Source organism: Heptranchias perlo, chromosome 15 (genome assembly GCF_035084215.1).
Source record: "Heptranchias perlo isolate sHepPer1 chromosome 15, sHepPer1.hap1, whole genome shotgun sequence".
NCBI lineage: Eukaryota > Metazoa > Chordata > Chondrichthyes > Hexanchiformes > Hexanchidae > Heptranchias > Heptranchias perlo.
The window spans coordinates 33011378-33032313 of NC_090339.1; the positions used below are offsets into that span (position 1 = coordinate 33011378).

Below are 20936 nucleotides of genomic sequence, written 5' to 3' on the forward strand. Positions count from 1 at the left end.
AACCACCTAGCTGACTGCATCTGTCACAAATATGAAGTGGGTGTCTTACCAAAACATGAAACGGATCTACTACAATGAAAAATATGGATCAGATCTGTTTAACAACACTACACTATTAAATAGACTTCTCAGTTTTGCTCAGACAAGAGTGTGTTAGCAATATTAACACTGCAATGGTGCAAGAGTGGCTTTCAGTTTTCAATAGTCACATGTATTTTATTCACAAGGTTGAATGCAAACCAATCATCAGCTCAAAATCAACACACCATGTAGCCATGCGCATGTGATAAGAAGGGGCTCGTCTAGTCTGGCAGGATGGTTAACCCATTCCAATACCAAAGCTGTCACATCGGAAAAACTCCTAATATAGGTCTTTCTGTATAAGGCACAGGCAAGGCAATGCATATTCAGTGTACATTTTTTGTGGTGAATATTTCTGCTCAACAAGGTGAATGAAATGGAATGGAATATTTGGTCACCCAACATAAGCACCAAGCGCTCCCAGATGGGATGCAGCACAGCCAGATGAAGAACACTTTCCACTTCCCACATTAGCCATCTTTTTTGGCTGCTGTGAGTGAGATTGCCAATTTCATGCTAATTAGTTTCAAATTAGGGGACAGTTTTGTGCTGGGGAACCACACCCAATATGAACTGAACAGGGACTGCTCCAAACACATTTCACAAAGGGCTCTTATAGGCAACAGAGAAAAGAGACTTGCATTCCATCAATTGGGGCCGACTTTGGCACCCAGGTTCCAGGTGTAAGAGCAAACCCAGTCCCTAGAACCAATGTGTTTTTCATTTGCTGGTCCTGCTTGCCAGGGATTCTGTGCCTTGATTTCGATGCATGTAGCAGAGAACACTCCTATAGAGCTACTTCTCTCCAGTAGGGTGTGCCAAATGGGCCAAAAGTCAAAAGCTGTTACTAAGCTGTGTGTAAAAGAATATGCGAATTTTCTTGAGAATGATAACAAGCAACCCAGACTGGTATGCAGATGTTTAAAGACTGCAATACCCAAAATAAACAGGAATTGATGCATGACAGGACCTACAAACTATGCAAAAGCCCACCTCCACAAAATTCCAACATTGACGATTCTAAGGAAAACCTTTCAAGGGTGGGGAGTGGGGGAAATAGTTGCAGTTTCAGAAAGGGAAACAGATCAGGAGAGTCACATTAGTTTACATTAACAATGATGTCATGCGCAAGTGAAGTGATGACTATTTCTACCTTGAATTCTATGGTTGCATCATGAATTGCATTATATTGTTGTTTATTTAAATGCAGAGAGCTATACTAATGATTTGGTCAACAATACCTCTTTAACAGGACTTAAGAATTTAGGTGACAATCACAGGAGTTGCTGTGATTACGCAGAGGCCCACAGTAGAAAATGAACACAATTAGCAGTTAATTCTCAAGTTTCATTCAGAGTGACCACAGGATAGGTAGTTTAGGAAATGGAAAAATGTCACTGGTGCAGTAGAGGATGTTGTTCTGAGGCTAGTGTTGATGCACATGGTTAGTGTAGTCCAGAACTAATTTTATTGTACATTTATCCATGTAATACTAATCTAGAAATAAGCAATCAGGGTGAAGGATTAAGGGTCATATTGCAGGACATCACTAAGCGTGAAAAGAGTAAAAGAAATGAGGTAAAACAGGAAGTAGTGAATAGTTGACGCTAAATTTGAGTTTCCAGTCATGCAGATTGCAGCATGAAGCAAAAATCTGGGTGAAGTCAGCAATTCCAGTTTTAAGGTCCTGGTCAAGAATGAGTTAGAGTAGGAGACTTGATTTGGCCCAATGTGGATAAAGTGAGGAGGAAGCAATGTATGATGGTGTATTTGGAGCTTAGAAGGAACAAAAAATGAAAATTTAAAGAAACATTGGCCATACTAGCATCTATAAACTAGAGAAAGATAAGAAAGATTGTGAAGGAGAGAGGGAGGTTGGGGGTCAGAGGTGGAGATGGATCACCTATCAGATGACACATATATATATATATATATATATATATATACACACACACACACACACTATATAGACACACATGATATACACACACTATGTGACAGAGGTGTTAATAGAATCTCTTCAGATATGGAAAAACAAGGGAAGTGTTGCATTCCTACCATGAACATCCCTTACCTAGATAAGCACACAATTTGTGAAAAAAAATAAAAAGAAAGCCAGCACTGAAATCAACTGTCTCCCAAATATTTAAAGGCTCTACTGATTACGAGGTGATATGAGAATTATGAGGAAACTTCAGACATAATTTTGAAAAACCTCTATTAGATTCCCCCTTAACCTTGTGTGTTTCAATGAAAAATGCCCCAGTTTCGAGCCTTTCGTTATAACTTGGTATCATTCTGGTAAATCTTCAAAAGTGCCCTCTCCATGGCTCTAAAACCCTTCTTCTAATAGGGTTCCCAGAACTGCACACAATATTTATGCTGCAGCCTAACCAACATCTTGTGCAAATTCAACAACATAGAAGTCATTTTAACCTTACCTGCCCAGCAGGAAACTAACGGGATCGGATCAGCCGCTCATTATATACCCTGCCCCCATCTTACTTTCCATTGGCTTCAATGGAAAAAAAAATCGGGCAGGGTATAAAACGAGCCGCCGATTTGCTATTGCCCATATTGTGCTAGTGCCAAAGATCAATTTCACCCCCAAAGTCTTTACTCCTACTCAGAATATATTTAACCTATACCTTCTGCAGCTTGTATTTAAATATCTCCTATCGCTGCTCCACCGTTTGATCTGCCATTTTTTCCAACTAACTAATCTGGGCTAGAACCCATTTCTACTCCACTGTCTTTATCTTTGACTCCACTTTTTCTTTATCCATTTTCAATGTGAGCCTATTTAGGTTATGGTCACTGCTACACAAGTGTGCTCCTACCTTAAGGTAACTTATTTGTACTGCTTTATTACCCAGAATCAAATCTAGCTCTGCATCCTGCCTTACTGGACATACAACATACTGATTAGGGAACTAGTTCTAGGTGAAACCACCCTCCCCCCTGTTTTGACCAGAAATTTTTGCCTTATCCTACCTAGTCTGATAGTTGAAGTCCCCCATTATAATGAATGTTATCACTGCAAACCTCTCTAGGTTGCCTACAAATATGATCCTTCATTTCCTTTCCACTATTCAGGGTCTATAATGTACTCCCAGTATGGCAACAGATTTCTTATTATTTCCTAACTCTACCACAGACAGATTCCATCTAAGCACCATCATCAGTTAACTCTTTCTATACCCGTAATCATGTCATTAACTAGTAAGGCACTCCTCCTCCCTTGTCTCCATTTCTATCTCTCTTGAAATTAGCCAGAAGTTTTTATTTTCTAGGCCCATCCAACTGAAGTCAATTGCCATTGAGGCTACAACATCATGTCCCTCGGTTCTAAGTAGTGCCTTTAATTCCCTGACTTTTTTTCTAATGTTTTGCACATTTGCATGTAAACAGTGCAACCCAGATCCTTTTATAATCTTCAGTACTCCTTTCATTTTATTGTTTCTTACCTTTTCCTTCACTACCCTTCTCCTTAAACTCTCTCCTATCTTCCCTAAGGTAGGTCTTTTCACATCCCCACTTGAACTTATTATTTTAGACACCTTTGTCCCTTCACTTTACTTATTCTTAACTCCTCCACTACATTCTCTAAGATATCCAATGCCTCACTAGTATAAGTCCTCCCCCACTGCTTTATTTACCCTGTAAGGATTTTGTTACCGGTTAAGTTTAGGTGAAGTAATTCCCATTTAATAGTGATAAAACTTATCTGCATGACCATCAGCCACAAAGTAACATTGCCACAGAACAAAAAAAAATTCATACAGCCACAGCTGATTCATGTTATTTTAATAGATTTATCTTAACTGTCTAAAACAAAAGACAAAAAAAATCCTATTTTGACACAACCTTCAAAGTTATGTAACAACCATACACAGATGTTTTTGTATTCAGCTGATTTAATGATAGCCCCACCAGTGTGCTATTAAAAAATATCAAATATAACAGGATGATTACCATTGATCTCACCTATGGTTCATAAAATCATTCCCATTTATTCAAATATTCTTACAATACATGTAACAGAACTCAAGGGGCCAGCTTCTATCCATTTTTACTGCTCCAGCATTTCTCACAGTGGTAGTCTACTCCGTGGGTAATGACGTCCACAATGAGAAAATAACTATTGCAATGTACATTCGCTGAGGGAATCTGCATCTGGAAGTAATACAGTCATTATATATTATTAATGAACCTCGGTAAAGATGAGGGTTACTCTGGGGACAAGTATCATCACAGCATGACTCATACAGATTTCCTCTCCACCTATTTTCTATTACTGTATACTTAAACTCTGCTGTGTATTCAATCACGATAATTTTTCTTTGCCTCTCAACAACCCTTAACTTGACCTAAAGCCCAAATCCATCCAAGATTCGAATACTGCTTCCACATCTGAAAAAACTCTGCCAGTGGTTCTCTCATACTTCTGAATGGGATACAAGAAAAGTCATCTGATAAGCAATCTGTCTCTCACATTTAGCTTTCAAATATGTCACAGTCTTTCTTGCCTCTCTTTTTTAAAATCAATGTGACAATGCTCAATACTTCTCTAAACTTTCCACTTGTTCCCTTGGCCTTAGAAATGAAGCAGGAAAAAAACAAATGTGAAAGTCATACAAAGACAATGGGAAGCAAACAGGAGGCAAGGACATAAAAACATAAGAAATAGAGACACACAAAAAGGAAACAGAAGAAGTGATAAAATGAGTTGAAAACAAACCGAGATATAGAGACAACAAAAATTGTGTAAGAACCATAGGGAGAAATAAAGAGTAAAGGTAACAGAAGGACAGAGAGGGACGCATATAATCAGAGAATGGAAGAGAAACAGAGATGCAGTTGCTGCAAGAAACAGACATCATTCTTTAAAAATTACACGAGCAATATCATAGCCAATAATTAGTTGTTTAAAACAATTCATGAGTACCAGAGCTTTGTCGACAAGTTTGTGATCCTTTTCCTCCAGAATATCAGCCAATGGCAGTACCTTCTACTGCTCCAAAACTCCCATTATCTGCATAAAAGATGCAGTATACTGAGCAATTGGTCAATCTGACAGTGGCGACCATTTAAACTACAGCTCTAATGCTCCTATAGGATTGATGTCCCCTTTAGATGACATCACCATTGTTTACCTGGGCTACTGATGCTGTTGAGCCCAGGCTATTTACAATGCAGGGAAGACTCTAGCATCGGAGCACCAAACAGTGGCTTGAAGTTCATGATTTGCAACTTAATTTCTGGCTCCTGGATCTTTTCTGGAAGCTCAAGAAGATTGGTACAGACCAGTGATTGGGAAATGTCCACATGTCATGCTTGAGCCTGCAAAAATGATTGTTGACAGGCTAAGTGTCAATCTTGTTCAGCGGTAACACTATCACCTCTGAGGCAGAAGATTGTGGATTCAAGCCCACTCCAGAGACTTGAGCAAATAATCTATACTGACACTTCAGTGCAGTACTGTGTGAGTGCTGCAATGTCGGAATTGCCATCTTTTGGATGAGACGTTAAACTGAAGCTTCGTCTGCCCTCTCAAGAGGATGTAAAAGATCCCATGGCAGGAGAGTTCTCCAGGCGTGCTGGCCAACATTTATCCCTTAAGCAACATCATTAAAATAAATCCGTTCATTTATCTCTTTGCTGTGTGCAAATTAGCTGCTGGGTTTCCCTACGTTACAACAGTGACTACATTTTAAAAATACTTCATTAGGCTGTGAAGTGCTTTGGGACGTCCTAAGGTCGTGAAAGCTGCTATATAAATGTAAGTTCCTTCTTCATTCTTTTTTTCCATTTAACCCTAGAAGGTATCAGAACCAATCTTGATGATCTTCTTATCTGTCATCCACATACACATTCTTTCCAGAATGGGTTGCTGGATAGCGAACAGGAATATAATTCCTAGCTGATTTTCCCCTCCCCAGCACAGGTTCATTGATGCCAACTATAGCATCCCAGCTGCTGCCCCAGTTGAAATTGGCTAACACAGTGCAGGTCAGGGATTAAACATGAGCACTGAATTGTCCTTTACCCACTATATCCTTAGTGATTTTCTGCTAACAGGATCTTACAGCATTTTTACATTGTTAGTGAGTGGCAGGAGCCAGCACACTGCAATGTAAGAGAGGTGATCGCAATACCGTTAGTGGCATTCGGGACCCAACTATTTGTAAGTCCCAAGGTGTGAAAAACAAGTGTCTGCAGTGGGCCCACAATATCCAGCAGAAGGTCAAGGGTCACTACTTAAGTGTTGCTCTCCCGGATTTCATGTAGAAATATAAAAGTGAGAATAAACAGAGTCTGGTTTATACTTGGAGTTGTGTGGAGATCTTCACTTTTCCCCTTGCACACTGCCCATGAGGAAGCTGTAATCGTGATTACTGGAACTGACTACTGAGAGAATGGACTGACTACATCAATCCAGGTAGTTCACAACCCCAGGGCTGAGGGTGTTCAATACCTGAGGGTGCAAGTCCTGATTAAGCGCTAAACAATTGTCTTGAACGATTAAACAAATGACTATTTAGTGATCTCAACATTTAATGACTCTTTTGAACCACACACTTTCTGTATCACTAATGTATGATAAACTCCTGGCACAGTGATAGGAAAGAGTTTGTAACAGTACAAATGTGAAATTCCTGTTGTAGTGATGGTAATAAAGCTCTTGTAAGAATGGTAATAATGCCAGCTGTGTAATTGAGCTGTGCCAATCGGAAATTTAAAAATAAATTTAAAGAGAAACTGATCCCATCTTTTACTCGAGTTATACAGCGGACAATAAAAGAAGAAAAAATGCAAATGGTGGAAATATGCAGCAAGTCTGGCAACATTTGTAAAGGGAAAAGACAGGTTGATGCTTCGAGTGCTGACACTTCATCAGAGCTGGAAGAAAAGCAAGCCACTCAATTGGACTGAACAAAACATGCAAAAGTCAAGAGTTCTGTCAGAGTGAAGTTCATGGGTTACATTAGGGATTTTGAAAAGCTGGAATGAGAAGAAAACTGGCGAATGATATAGGAAGATCATTTCACTGAGAAGGCACTAAAAACAAAAAGGACATTTAAAAAGGCAGTGAAAAGGCAAGGTGAGGATACATGGAAAAAACACTCCAAAATGCATCTGAATGAAGTGGAAAGAGATGGGAGAAAAGAAAATGGGAGAAATAAGAAAAACTGAAATGAAAAATGTTGGAAACACATAGAAAGGCTCGTCAGCACGTAAAAACAGGAAGGACAGGGCAAAGCCCTAGGAGCAGATCTCCTGCCAGCACTGTGTTCTGCTGAAGAGTCCACACCTCATGTCAATTGCACCCCTCTGCCCAGATGCATCCCCAGCATCTGAGAAAATGGGGGAAGATAACCAAGGTCTGAAGTTACATAAGTCAATATTCAGACCAGTGAACTGCAGAATGCCCAGGAGAAAGATGAGGTATTTTTCCCGAAGCCTGTATTGAGCTTGTTTGGAACGATGTAAGAAACAAAGGTCAGAGTAGGAAAGGGAGGGGAGAGTAGAAATGCCAAGCCACAGTCAGGATTACAACTGTGGACAGAATGGATGGGTTTGGCAATCTGCCTTTGGTCTCCCCATTGTAAAGGAGGCTGCACAATGAGCAGTGAACATAGCACATGTAAACTGTTGACTCACACAGGTTAGGGCAATAGTGTGGGAAGGCATGAACAAACAGGTGTTGCATCTGCTACCATTGCAAGGGAAAATGGTGCAAAAAGACTCAATGTCCTAAGCACTCAGGGGTACCTTCAATGAAATACTGCTGTTTAGTGATTTTCCTTTCATACTTTAGTCTTTCTTCCATTTCCATTTACTCAAAGGTCAAGTCATATAGTTCTGATGAAGGGTCCACACCTGAAACATTAACTTATCTATTCTTTCCACAGATGCTAACCAACCTGCTGAGTGTTTCTTGCTTTTTCTGTGACATTAAAAGGAGCATCTTAAATGGACAAAATCATAACATAAGCAAGTACAATACTGGGTTTTATGGAAAGAGGTGTAGAATATAAAATTTGAGATGTAATTGTGAATTTATACAAAACCCTAGCAAGACCACAGTTGGAGTATTGTGTGCAGTTTTGGGCTCCACACTATAGGAAGGATGTTGAAGCAATACAGAGTACACTGTAGATTCACTCAGATACGGCCTTGTATGAGGAAATACAAATACAAAGAAAGACTTGAAAATTGTGGCTGTTTTTGTTAGAATAGAGAAGATTATGATAGAGGTATTTAAAATTATGAAGAGATGGAAAAGAGTAGAGAGAAACAGGCTGTTTCCAGTGATTGAGGGGTCTAGGGGAAAGGGCACAGATAAAAAAGATTAAATGTAAGAGATTTAGGACAGAGAGCAGGAGAAACCTTTTTATAGAGGGTTGTGAGGCTGTGAATTGCACTACTGGAGTTAGTGATTGAAGCAGAGACCATGTCAACATTTAACAATAGATTAGATAAGTGGTTGAGGGAAGGGGATAAAGTGATATGGAAACAGGGCAAGCACATTGGATGAAAACTGCTGCTCATGTGGAGGACAAACACAAACATAGATTGGTTAGGCCAAATGGACTATTTCCACATTGTAATTTCTATGTTTCAGATTTGCAGAATCTGCATTTTTTGCTTTTTGTTCACATTAATATTTACAGTGGGAAGGATGTGATTGCTTTTGGTTGGTGACCTTCCATGGAGTGTCAGCCTGTTTTGGAGGGAAGCAGAGATACTGTCATGCCCAAACTCAGCAACTCTGTTTGAGTCATTCAAAGGCTGCTGTAGCTGATCCAGTTGCTGCTGAAGTCTAACCAAGTGGATCCCAGAGTCAGGTCCCATTTGGAGAGGGAAGCAGGTGTGTATCAACTATGTGCACTCCCTCTGAAAGAGCACAGTACTATCTGTTTATTTTGTTTCCAACTGGCACGTCAGCTGTTTCTGCTGGCTGTTTTGTTTTAAAAGGTAAAGGTTTTCATTTATACTATTCACCTCAATCAACACATCTCTGCTGGAAGAGTTGCCCTTGACTGGTCCATATTGGACAATAGTGTGGAGAAGGATGGAGGGCTGGCAGCTCAGCATAAATACAACCAAAGTGAGAAATCCGTCTCGGTGCCTTTAAGCAACAATAACTTGCATTTTTATAGTGCCTTTGTGTAGTAAAACGTCCTAAGATGCTTCAGAGGAGTGCAATCTGACAAAAAGCCAAAGAACGGGTAACAAAGCTTGGTCAAAAAGGAAAGCTTTAAGGAGCATCTTATAGGGGGAGAGGTGGAAACACAGAGTTTTAGGGAAGGAATTCCAGAGCTTAGGATCTAAATGGCTGAAGGTGCAGCCTCCAATGGTGGGGCAAAGGAAGTGGAGGATGCACAAGAGGCCAGAATTGGAGGAACACAGATTTCTTGGAGCATTGTAGGGCTGGTGGAGATTAGAGATAGGGAGGGGCGAGGTCATGGAGGGATTTGAACTCAGTGATGAGAATTTTAAAATTGAGGCATTGGTGGATCGGGAGCTAACCTAGGTCAGCATGCACGGGGTGATGGGTGAACGGGACTTGCAGCAAGTTAGATATGGACAGCAGAATTTTGGATGAGCTTGAGTTTATGGAGGATGGAAGATGGGAGGCCAGGCAGGAATGCGTTGAAATAGTAGAGTCTGGAGGTAACAAAAACATGGATGAGGCTTTCAGCAGTAGATGGGCTCAGGCAAGGGTGGAGACAGGCGATATTAGAGGTGGAAGTAGGCGGTCTTGGTGATGGAGAGGATAACTGCATAGAGAGGCATTCAAACTAATATTCCCATCCAATCCGTAGATGGATGATTTAGAGATAGATAAGACACATATTTTGTCCAATGTCTCCCCTCCTCACTTGGGTACAGTTCCTTGGGATCGAGCTGCCCTCCAATACCTTTTCTAAGCACTATCCTTCATGTGTGCACCTAGATTGAGAATGTCAGCAAGCTATTTTACCAAATGGAGGGTGTCATCACAGCCAACTTAGGTCTTGACCTCACCTTACATTCACACTTGAACACTTTCCACAATGGTCATTGGATAGCGATCAGGAGCAGGAACTCTGGTTGATTTTTTTCCCCCCTCCATAGTACAGGGGAAATTGAAGCCACTTGTCACTCCCCTATCACCATGCTGGCTGAGACAAACTAACTCGGTGACCTTCCTGGTCTATGTGAATCAGTTACATATTAGGCAGCACTTTTAGCAATTGGGCTGACAGATTTTCCAACGTAGGTTTCTTCCACTTTACCTTATATGATTCAATTTGATGACAATTTCTGCCAAGGATCCCAGCTGATTGTTGTAGATCTCAGAGATGAACTATCATGAAGGGTCTAGACAGAGTAGATCGAGAGAAACTGTTCCCATTGACAGAAGTGTCAAGAACCAAAGGTGACATGAGGAAAACCTTTTTTACATAGTGAGTGGTTAGGATCTGGAATGCACTGCCTGAGGGGGTGGTGGAGGCAGATTCAATCATGGCCTTCAAAAGGGAACTGGATAAGTACTTGAAAGGAAAAAATTTGCAGGGCTACGGAAATAGGGTGGGGGAGTGGGACTAGCTGGATTGCTCTTGCGTAGAGCCGGCAGGGACTCGATGGGCCGAATAGCCGCCTACCATGCTGTAACCTATGATTCTATCATTGCTCCCAAATGTAAGCCAACAGTGCACCTTGTTCACATAGCAATGCAGTACAACTTAAATCAAGATGTGGAGATGCCGGTGGTGGACTGGGGTGGACAAATGTAAGGATCTTACAACACCAGGTTATAGTCCAACAGTTTTATTTGAAAATCACAAGCTTTCGGAGATTATCTCCTTCGTCAGGTGAGTGAGTGAATGAGAGGTTCTCAAATCACATATCTTATATTAGGCTGGGACACAATCACACCAATCAAAGGTGTCGTTGGTGTTCAGACAGGTTAGCCACGGAAAACAGTACGTCCCAGTATACTGAATACACAATGGGTCAAATTACACAGACAAGTTCCATCCCACCATCAAACTCACCATGGACTACTCCTCAGAATCGGTTCCTTTCTTGGACACACAAATCTCCATCAAAGACGGGCACCTCAGCACCTCACTCTACCGCAAGCCCACGAACAAACACACGATGCTCCACTTTTCCAGCTTCCACCCTAACCACGTCAAAGAGGCCATCCCCTATGGACAGGCCCTGCGAATACACAGGATCTGCTCAGACGAGGAGGAATGAGATGGACACCTACAGACGCTGAAAGACGCCCTCTTAAGAACGGGTTATGACGCTCGACTTGTCGATCGACAGTTCCGACGGGCCACAGCGAAGAATCGCATAGACCTCCTCAGAAGACAAACACAGGACGCAACCAACAGAGTACCCTTCGTCGTCCAGTACTTCTCCGGAGCCGAGAAAATACGCCATGTTCTCCGCAGCCTTCAACATGTCATCGATGACGACGAACACCTCGCTAAGGCCATCCCCACACCTCCACTACTCACCTTCAAACAGCCACCCAACCTCAAACAGACCATCGTTCGCAGCAAATTACCCAGCTTTCAGGAGAACAGCGTCCATGACACCACACAACCCTGCCACGGTAACCTCTGCAAGACATGCCAGATCATGGACACAGATACCACCATCACACGAGAGGACACCACCCACCAGGTACATAGTTCATACTCCTGTGACTCGGCCAACGTTGTCTACCTCATACATTGCAGGAAAGGATGCCCTGGAGCATGGTACATTGGCGAGACCATGCAGACACTGCGACAACGGATGAACGGACACCGCGTAACAATCGCCAGACAGGAGGGTTCCCTCCCAGTCGGGGAACACTTTAGCAGTCAAGGACATTCAGCCACCGATCTTCGGGTAAGCATTCTCCAAGGCGGCCTTCGAGACACACGACAACGCAAAATCATTGAGCAGAAATTGATAGCCAAGTTCCGCACCCATAAGGATGGCCTCAACCGGGATCTTGGGTTCATGTCACGCTACACGTAACCCCACCAGCAGGAAAAAAAAAGTTATCTGTTTTTAATACAGCTGGACATTCTCTCTCTCTGCCTTTCGGGTCTCTTTCTCTCTTTGTCTGTGTAATTTGACCCATTGTGTATTCAGTATACTGGGACGTACTGTTTTCCGTGGCTAACCTGTCTGAACACCAACGACACCTTTGATTGGTGTGATTGTGTCCCAGCCTAATATAAGATATGCGATTTGAGAACTTCTCATTCACTCACGCGACGAAGGAGATAATCTCCGAAAGCTTGTGATTTTCAAATAAAACTGTTGGACTATAACCTGGTGCTGTAAGATTCCTTAACTTAAATCAATGCAGTGCATCCCAAATATGTCATTGTGATTCCTTTAATAGCTCTTAATGTTAACTTGCAACCACCACCACAAGTCTGTGCACGGTCCTCATTAAACATTTATGACAATAACACAGAGCTGGCAGATAATCACTCAAGTATCTGTGGGATAATGTAAATCACATTAAAATGCCCCAGTACCTAGGCACAATACCATGCTGATAATATTGGCACATGGATCCTCTACCTCCACAAGAAAGTTTGGCAAATGCTTCTCCATGAAGACATTGCCCCACCCTTCCCTCTAATGAAGAAACTGGACAGAAGTTGCTCCATGGTACTCACAGGGTGCAGCAGGTCTGAGAGCCAGGGCTGACACGTATCTGTGCAAACCGATGATTCTGACCTCCAGTAGCAGCGCCCGATGGCTAATAGATCCGATCTCCAGCTCGATCTCTTCCAACACGCTCACCGCCTCTCTCGCCAGAGCCGAAAGCTGCCTCAGGACACTTCCCAAAGTAAAACTGGACACATCGATCAGATTCTCCAACGCTGACAGCGTTCTCCCTTCACCGTGCAGACGGCAAACTCGCACAGGGCGCACGATCCTCTTGCAGAAAGGCATTCTTTTAATCAAAAAAAAATAAAATCTACCTAAAAATAGTAAATGATAGGAGGCGTGCAATGCAATCACACAGCTGTCAAGATAAAACAAGCCTGAGCTGCGAATGGGATCGCTCTTTGCTTTCTGACAGATCTTTCACTAGCCTCCAGAGAGCGCTGTTTCTCTGGGAGGGGAGGGGACTACAACTATTTAATAAGATGTGGGGGTGGTACAAATCTATTCGGAATTCAAACCCAACAAGCTCTCTCTAAAATAAAGAATCAGCATCGTTTATTTTTCCGGATTGCCCAGCATTTGCCTGTAATACTGCAGTGGAATGTTTTTATATAATGTAAATGAGGCGGTGAATTTGACATTTCCTTTTAAGCAGGGAGCTGAGTTGGATCCACAATGTTATAACATTCCCAGTATTAGTCCCTTTCCCGCATCAGAGCAACAGGAAGTCTGAGACAGAGTTTATACAAAGTAACGTAAGTGTATACTCGTGATAGCTTCATCCCTTTCAGGGCTGCAAGTTCCAAGCAGTTTACAGAATCGTCTTTTCTGTAGCCTCCTAATTCGTTATTTTAAAAACAAAATGCGTTCGACAAAACTTTTTTGTTGTTGCTGTTTGCAGCATACCACATATTGTCCAGTCACGTGTGTCACTCTTGTGGTCCTCGCTCTGCCACCATTCACTCCCCAATTTTTTTTTGAATGATGCCCCTTTCTAAAGCAAATAGGGAAGTTTTCACGAGAATGTTTGATGACTAGAAGTGATTTGGAGTGGAGCAACATTGTGCAACAAATCCACACAATTTTACATTTAGTGTGCAGCAATTTACTACCCAAACAACACAAATTTGTAACTTTGGGGCAGTCAATAATTCGCCTCACCCAATCTTTTTTTTAAAGTTCCCCTCATCCCTGAAGGTCAACTTTTTCACTCAGAGGGTGGTAGGTCTGTGGAATTTGCTGCCCCAGGAAGCTGTGGAAGCTACATCATTAAATAAATTTAAAACAGAAATAGACAGTTTCCTAGAAGTAAAGGGAATTAGGGGTTACGGGGAGCGGGCAGGAAATTGGACATGAATTTAGATTTAAGGTTAGGATCAGATCAGCCATGATCTTATTAAATGGCGGAGCAGGCTCGAAGGGCCGATTGGCCTACTCCTGCTCCTATTTCTTATGTTCTTATATATCCAAGTTTGCTGACAACACTAAGTTAGGTGGCACAATATCTAGCGTAAATGGGAGCAAAACATTGTAATGGGACATTGATAGATTAAAATCAAACCGGCTGCTCACAGTTTTCCATCGATTCAAAACTGTGGCAGATGGAGTTCAATGTGGGAAAGTGTGAGGTCATCCACTGCGGACCTAAGAAAGATAGATCAGAGTATTTTCTAAATGGTGAGAAGCTAGGAACTGTGGATGAACAGAGAGACTTAGGGGTCCAAGCACAGAAATCACTGTACTCCCTTATCCAGGGACACTGAGGCCAATTTGTAGCAGCCCCAGCAGAGATCAGCTAATTTAGCATAGCACAGGTACAAAAAATAATTTAAAAGGATAATGGGATTTTGGCCATTATCTCAAGGATGCTGGAATACAAAAGGGGTGGAAGTTATGTTACAGTTATGTGAAGTTATGGTGAGACCCCACTTAGAGTACTACATTCAGTTCTGGGCACCACACCTCAGGAAGGATATATTGGCCTTGGAGGGGGTGCAGCGCAGATTCACCAGAATGATACCGGAGCTAAAAGGGTTAAATTTTGAGGACAGGTTACATAGATTAGGCTTGTATTCCCTTACATGATCTAATTGAGGTGCTTAAGAAGATTAAAGGATTTGATAGGGTAGATAGAGAAAAACTATTTCCTCTGGTGGGGGAGTCCAGAACAAGGGGGCATAACCTTCAAATTAGAGCCAGGCCATTCAGAGGCGGTCAGAAAGCACTTCTTCACACAATGGTTTGAGGAAATCTACAAATCTCTCCCCAAAAAAGCTTTTGAGTCAACTGAAAATATCAAAACTGAGATTGATATGTTTTTGTTAGGCAAGAGCACTAAGGGTTAAGGTGGGTAGATAGAGTAAAGCTACAGATCAGCCATGATCTAATTGAATGGTAAAATAGGTTCGAGAGGTTGAATGGCCTCCTCTTGTTCTCATGGCACTTACTCTAGGTGGGCAGCACACCATCCAGCGACCATTCTTCATATGTGAGCTTAGACAATGGTTATTTGACAACGAGGGCATCACCAACAAATCTAATCCTGTCCTCATTCGATGTCCATCCATGTGCATTTTACAACAGAAGTCCCTGGATTATGATCATGACTATGAATTCTGCCTGGCATTTTTCTCCCTCGCCCAGAGACACTGAGGCCAATTCGTAGCAATCCCAGCAGAGATCAGCTAATTTAGCATAGACCAGAGACTGAATTTCTGATCTGGATGCTTAATCATACATCATACAGTGCATTTACCGAGTGAACCAGCAGAGGAGTTTCCCTCATCAGTGGTAATATCAGAAGCAAAATATTTCTCCTGTTCATAACAACGTACTCTACATTTGTCACGAGTCCGAACCTCCCACCTGAAGATTTCATCACCTGCATGTCTGCTCTGTGTTGATGCTTCCCAATGTTTTCCTAGGTTGCTTTTGCTGGAGAATGAGAGATAGCAAAAGATCACTATGGGGCAAAGCTAACCCACTATTAAACTACGGGATAGATTTTTCTCTTCAGTGCCAGCATATAAGAGCTTGGTGGAGTGGAAGCTCTTTTTGCAAAATCAGGCACAAGCTGCTCATGATTTTACATCCATTACAATGAATCGATGGAAAACCGTGAGCAGCCGGTTTGATTTTGCAATAAGGGCGTCTATCCTGCCAAGCACTTATGCCCCTATCCTGCCATGCCCTTATGCTCCAGTGCTGAAGAGGAAATTCAACTCTTATATGACTGATAGAGGGATTTCAGTACTGCTATGAATGCTGGGATAGCCAACCTCCATAGTTGCCTCTTTCTTTCTTCCTCTCTAGCAAGATAAAACACTTCCAAATCCCACAGTCAGTGGGCTGTGAAGAAAGGGAAAGAGAGGGAAAAAAAAGTGAGTCGGAAGAAGAGAAAGACAAGTTATAAAGTGCATAAGAAAAAAAGGAGAGAAGAATGCATTAATGCCACTGGGATGTCCCTGCAGCCCATGTGACAGATGCAGCTTGCCGCTTTTAGTCATATTTGTTTCTGGCACCAGCCAACAGTTCAAGTATATGGCTCATGCCAGATAATCACACTGCTAGCATCTGTTCAATATTGACAGCTCTGATTCTCAGTGTGTCTCTGATCCCTTGCTGTTTCTTTTGCTGCTTTATCTGAGCCATCATGTTATGTCACAGCTCTTCCCTGCCCCACTGGCTCTATCAAAGGCATTTTTCTTTATTATTCATTTACCCAGGGTTAAAGTTCTAGTAACTGTTTAATGTGAGCTAAAAATTAAAAGAACACTGTCTTAATGACAAAAATGTTGGGAAACTTAGTTGCAGAGAGAAAAGAAAAATCACAATGACAGTATGCACAAGAGATGTGAGAACACGTTTTTATACAATTTAAGTCATTGTGTTTTGTTCACAAATAAAAAGGAGTTACCAAACATTTTTCACGAAGATGGCACCTCATTAATATAGACAAGTCATTAAAAATACATTTTAAGTAAAATCTGGGTTCATCTCCACAATTCGATATAGGGCAAGTTCTCAATCACATGCGTGCTGGCAAAGGGAGGTTAGGTGCTTCCTCACAAGGAGGGAGATAAAATCAGACGACAAGTCATCCCTGAATTACTTTCACATACCCTAAGCAAACTGTTTAAGACAAAGAATGTAGATATACCTAAATAGTTCACCAATCTGTATTTTTAAGAGAAATCTAGCTGAAGGACCAAGGCCCATGTTACAGAATACAGTCGAGGTTGAAAGAAGATCAAATAAAGCAACATGTAATGGTGAGGTAATGCTAAGCTTACATTTTAGGAGGCACAAGAAAGGAATGTTCATCGGAGCAATATTTTTAAAATAGGGAGACAAGAAGACAAGAAATATTGTGACAGAGAGAAAAAAAAAGTGGAGGCTAAAGGTGAGTGAAGGATCTGGTGAAAATGGAAAGCCAAGCTATTCTTTTCTCATTTATATTATGTGGTAGACCCTCTTTAGAATGCTTTTCACAAGCCACAGAGAAACTTGTTATATAGAGTGACTGGGGTCGATTTTGAGTGCCTTCACCGGGCGTTAACGCAAGTGTGATCTGCCAGTCAGTCACCCAAAAGTCAAAATCGACCCCACTATTTCCTCTGTGAAAGAACTATAAACATTTCATCCTATATTGAGGATGTCATGTATCAGAAAATGAGTATTATAGCATGGAGACATGCTTTATACAAATAGAAAAAAATTGCAAATCTGGAATATAGCACACTATTAATGTGGTTTACATCCCGAATCTCTGGTCTGTTCCCTCTCAGGGTTGTGTCTTTTATATTTAATTAATATTGAAAAGGCCCTTGCAGTGGCATAGTACATAGATCGTTAGCAAGTAGTTTCACAGACCAGGAAGTGAGTATGATACCCCTCCCTGCTAAGTTATTAAACTCAGCTGCCCAGATCCCAGCATAAGCTAAACATCCACCACTAGGCCTCAGATCTTTCTCTCCATCTGACATACTCCACCCCTAACATGAAGCCACATCCCCAGTCATGAGTCCTCACTTTCTTCACTCTTTGGCTAGCAAGGATCGAATGAACACATCCTACCAGCATGAGGTGACTGCTGCTCATCTTCACTGGATGAGCAGCAATCAGATTGACATATTCCCACCATTCCAAAATAAAGTCATATCACAACATTTAAACAGAAAAGGTGTTGGTGATGAGATACACACCACATGACTCAGCCTCTCTTTTTATATCGTTCTTTTCATCAATTTTTAAATATATGTAATTAACACCATTGAGTAGAATTAGCAACAATTTAATAAAATTAGACCATTGTGACTCACCTCATAGTCTCACTGCTGCAACAAATCTGGCTAAAGTGATATGTCACTTTAAAAAGAAACTTTTTTAACTCCTTTTGTCCTCACCAAGTGTGAGGAGTGTTAGTGAATTTCAATTAGATGTAATTTCTCTTTCCATGACAACACATTCTAAGAAATTGCACAAATCAATATAATTAGCCAGTGATTAATTATGGAGAAAAACAGACATTCTCCTTTTTTTCGTAGCAGGAGGTATTTCACTACCTCTCTCCCATGTCAGGTATACCAAGGTTAGATTCAGAGAAAAGCTCCCTCTAGGGTTGCCAACTCTAGTTAGATGTATTCCTGGAGGTTTCATCACGTGACCTCCGGCCTTCATCCACCCTGCCCAGTCAAACAGCCTTCCCCCCCCCCCCGCCCCCCATCTCCAATATTTTTATTACTAATAAATGAAGTGTTCAAAGAAAATGAAAAAAAAATGCACAATTTTATTTTAATGCCCTGAAGATTTTTCTCCTGGGTTGCTTGCAGCAGTGTCCAGGAGATGAACCTTTAATTCCTGGAGAGCCCAGAGCAATCCTGGAGGGTTGGAATCCTATGAGGCTTGACTCTGCCCCAATAATGTACCTCAGCCCAAACTCAGAAAAACTCACCACACTAAACTAGGGTGGCATATTTCCATAGTTTACATCAGTGGTGTCTCACAGTAAGACTGACAATTTAGTGTCAATTTGTGCCAAATTAAGGGCAGTTTTATGTTTTAGGACCATATCCACTAGGAACTGGATTTTGGGGCAGAAAAGTGGTGTAAACAGCTTCCACCCTATTTTGCTGCTTGCCTCAATTATACACTGGAATTACGCTGAAACTGGCGAGGAAATTCTAGGCCAGGATAAATTATCCAAACTTGTAGGGTGCCAGATCACAATCCCACAAGCTGTAGCAGGCTCTCTTTTAGCTCCTCGTTTATCCACGGCAGATTGAACTTATTATTTCATAAAACAAACACTACTCAACATAGGAATCCCATCAATCACCGAAACTCAGCTAATAGGCCTGTCATAATCTCGCAATATATTAAAGTTGGTTATCCAACCGCATTCTCCCTCTAGATGATCCATAAGTATCCAATGTTGTTGGAGTGTTTTGAATTAGGCATTAGAATAGAATGGTTAAGTGAATAAAATTACTTGGCAAAATCATTATTCATTTAACAATTTTCCTCTGTATTAGAGTGAAAAACAAATGACTTTTATTTCGACACATATAATTGTCTCAAGAAAATAAAGCTCACTTGTACTGTAAAGGCAATTAACTTCAACATAATTTGATTTTGTAACTGTAAACAAAGAGATAATGCTTAAAATTACAGATTTTTGTAAACAGCCGAGTTAAGCTAGTTAATCAGTGATTCATATTACAGTGCTTGAGCTAGCTACATCTGAACGTATCACAGACTCAAAGCCCAGACTGTTCAGGCAACTGTGAGGACTGTAAGACACTCAAATGTAAGGATTATTCACTGGTCAAATCATCCCTTTTAGAGCTTCTCCCTTGAGGACTGTTTCCTTGGGTCCATGGCGGCATCAGGAGCCACCTGAATTCCGACTCCCGCCCACCATGCCTAACGTCTTTCCCACCGGCTTCAGGTGGGAGACATTTGATATATTTAAATGAGGCCCGGGAGTTAAAATGGCCCAGAGTCGATGGGGGATCTCCCACACCCCGCCCAGCATCCGCACACCCCGCCCACTCCAACACCCCGTCCACCATCCCCACACTCTGCCCACCCAGCCCATACACCCTGCCCACTAAAACACCCCGTCCACCATCCCCACACCCCGCCCCCAACCCCACACCCTGTCCACCATCCCCACACCCCGCCCCCAACCCCACACCCTGTCCACCATCCCCACACCCCGCCCCCAACCCCACACCCTGTCCACCATCCCCACACCCCGCCCCCAACCCCACACCCTGTCCACCATCCCCACACCCCGCCCCCAACCCCACACCCTGTCCACCATCCCCACACCCCGCCCACTCCAACACCACACCCTGTCCACCATCCCCACACCCCGCCCCCAACCCCACACCCAGCCCACTCCAACACTCACCCAGCCCACACACTCCACCCACCAAACCCACACTCCACCCGCCCAGCCCATACATCCCACCCACCAACCCCACACTCTGCCCACCCAGCCCACACTCCCTGCCCATCAGCCCCACACCCAGCCCACTCCAACACCCCGTCCACCATCCCCACACTCTGCCCACCCAGCCCATACACCCTGCCCACTCCAACACCCCGTCCACCATCCCCACACTCTGCCCACCCAGCCCATACACCCTGCCCACTAAAACACCCCGTCCACCATCCCCACACCCCGCCCCCAACCCCACACCCTGTCCACCATCCCCACACCCCGCCCCCAACCCCACACCCAGCCCACTCCAACACTCACCCAGCCCACACACTCCACCCACCAAACCCACACTCCACCCACCCAGCCCATACACCCCGCCCACCAACCCAAACCCCGCCCAGCCCCCACACCCCGCCCACTCCAACACCACACACCGCGCCCACTCCAACACCACACACCCCGCCCACTCCAACACCACACACCCCGCCCACTCCAACACCACACACCCCGCCCACTCCAACACCACACACCCCGCGCCCACTCCAACACCACACACCCCGCGCCCACTCCAACACCACACACCCCGCGCCCACTCCAACACCACACACCCACTCCAACACCACACACCCCGCCCACTCCAACACCACACACCCCGCGCCCACTCCAACACCACACACCCCGCGCCCACTCCAACACCACACACCCCGCGCCCACTCCAACA

General features: G+C 43.0%; 1 protein-coding gene across 1 annotated transcript in view; it reads right to left on the reverse strand.

Moving 5' to 3' along the window:
* Positions 1-13050, reverse strand: part of nhsl2 (NHS-like 2) — a 271813-nt gene extending 258763 nt beyond the window's left edge. Inside the window, exon 1 of the mRNA XM_067997035.1 lies at positions 12771-13050. Within this exon, the coding sequence (XP_067853136.1) occupies positions 12771-13050 (280 nt within the window). The remainder of the gene's footprint in view (positions 1-12770) is intronic.
* Between the last annotated feature and the right edge of the window lie 7886 nt (positions 13051-20936).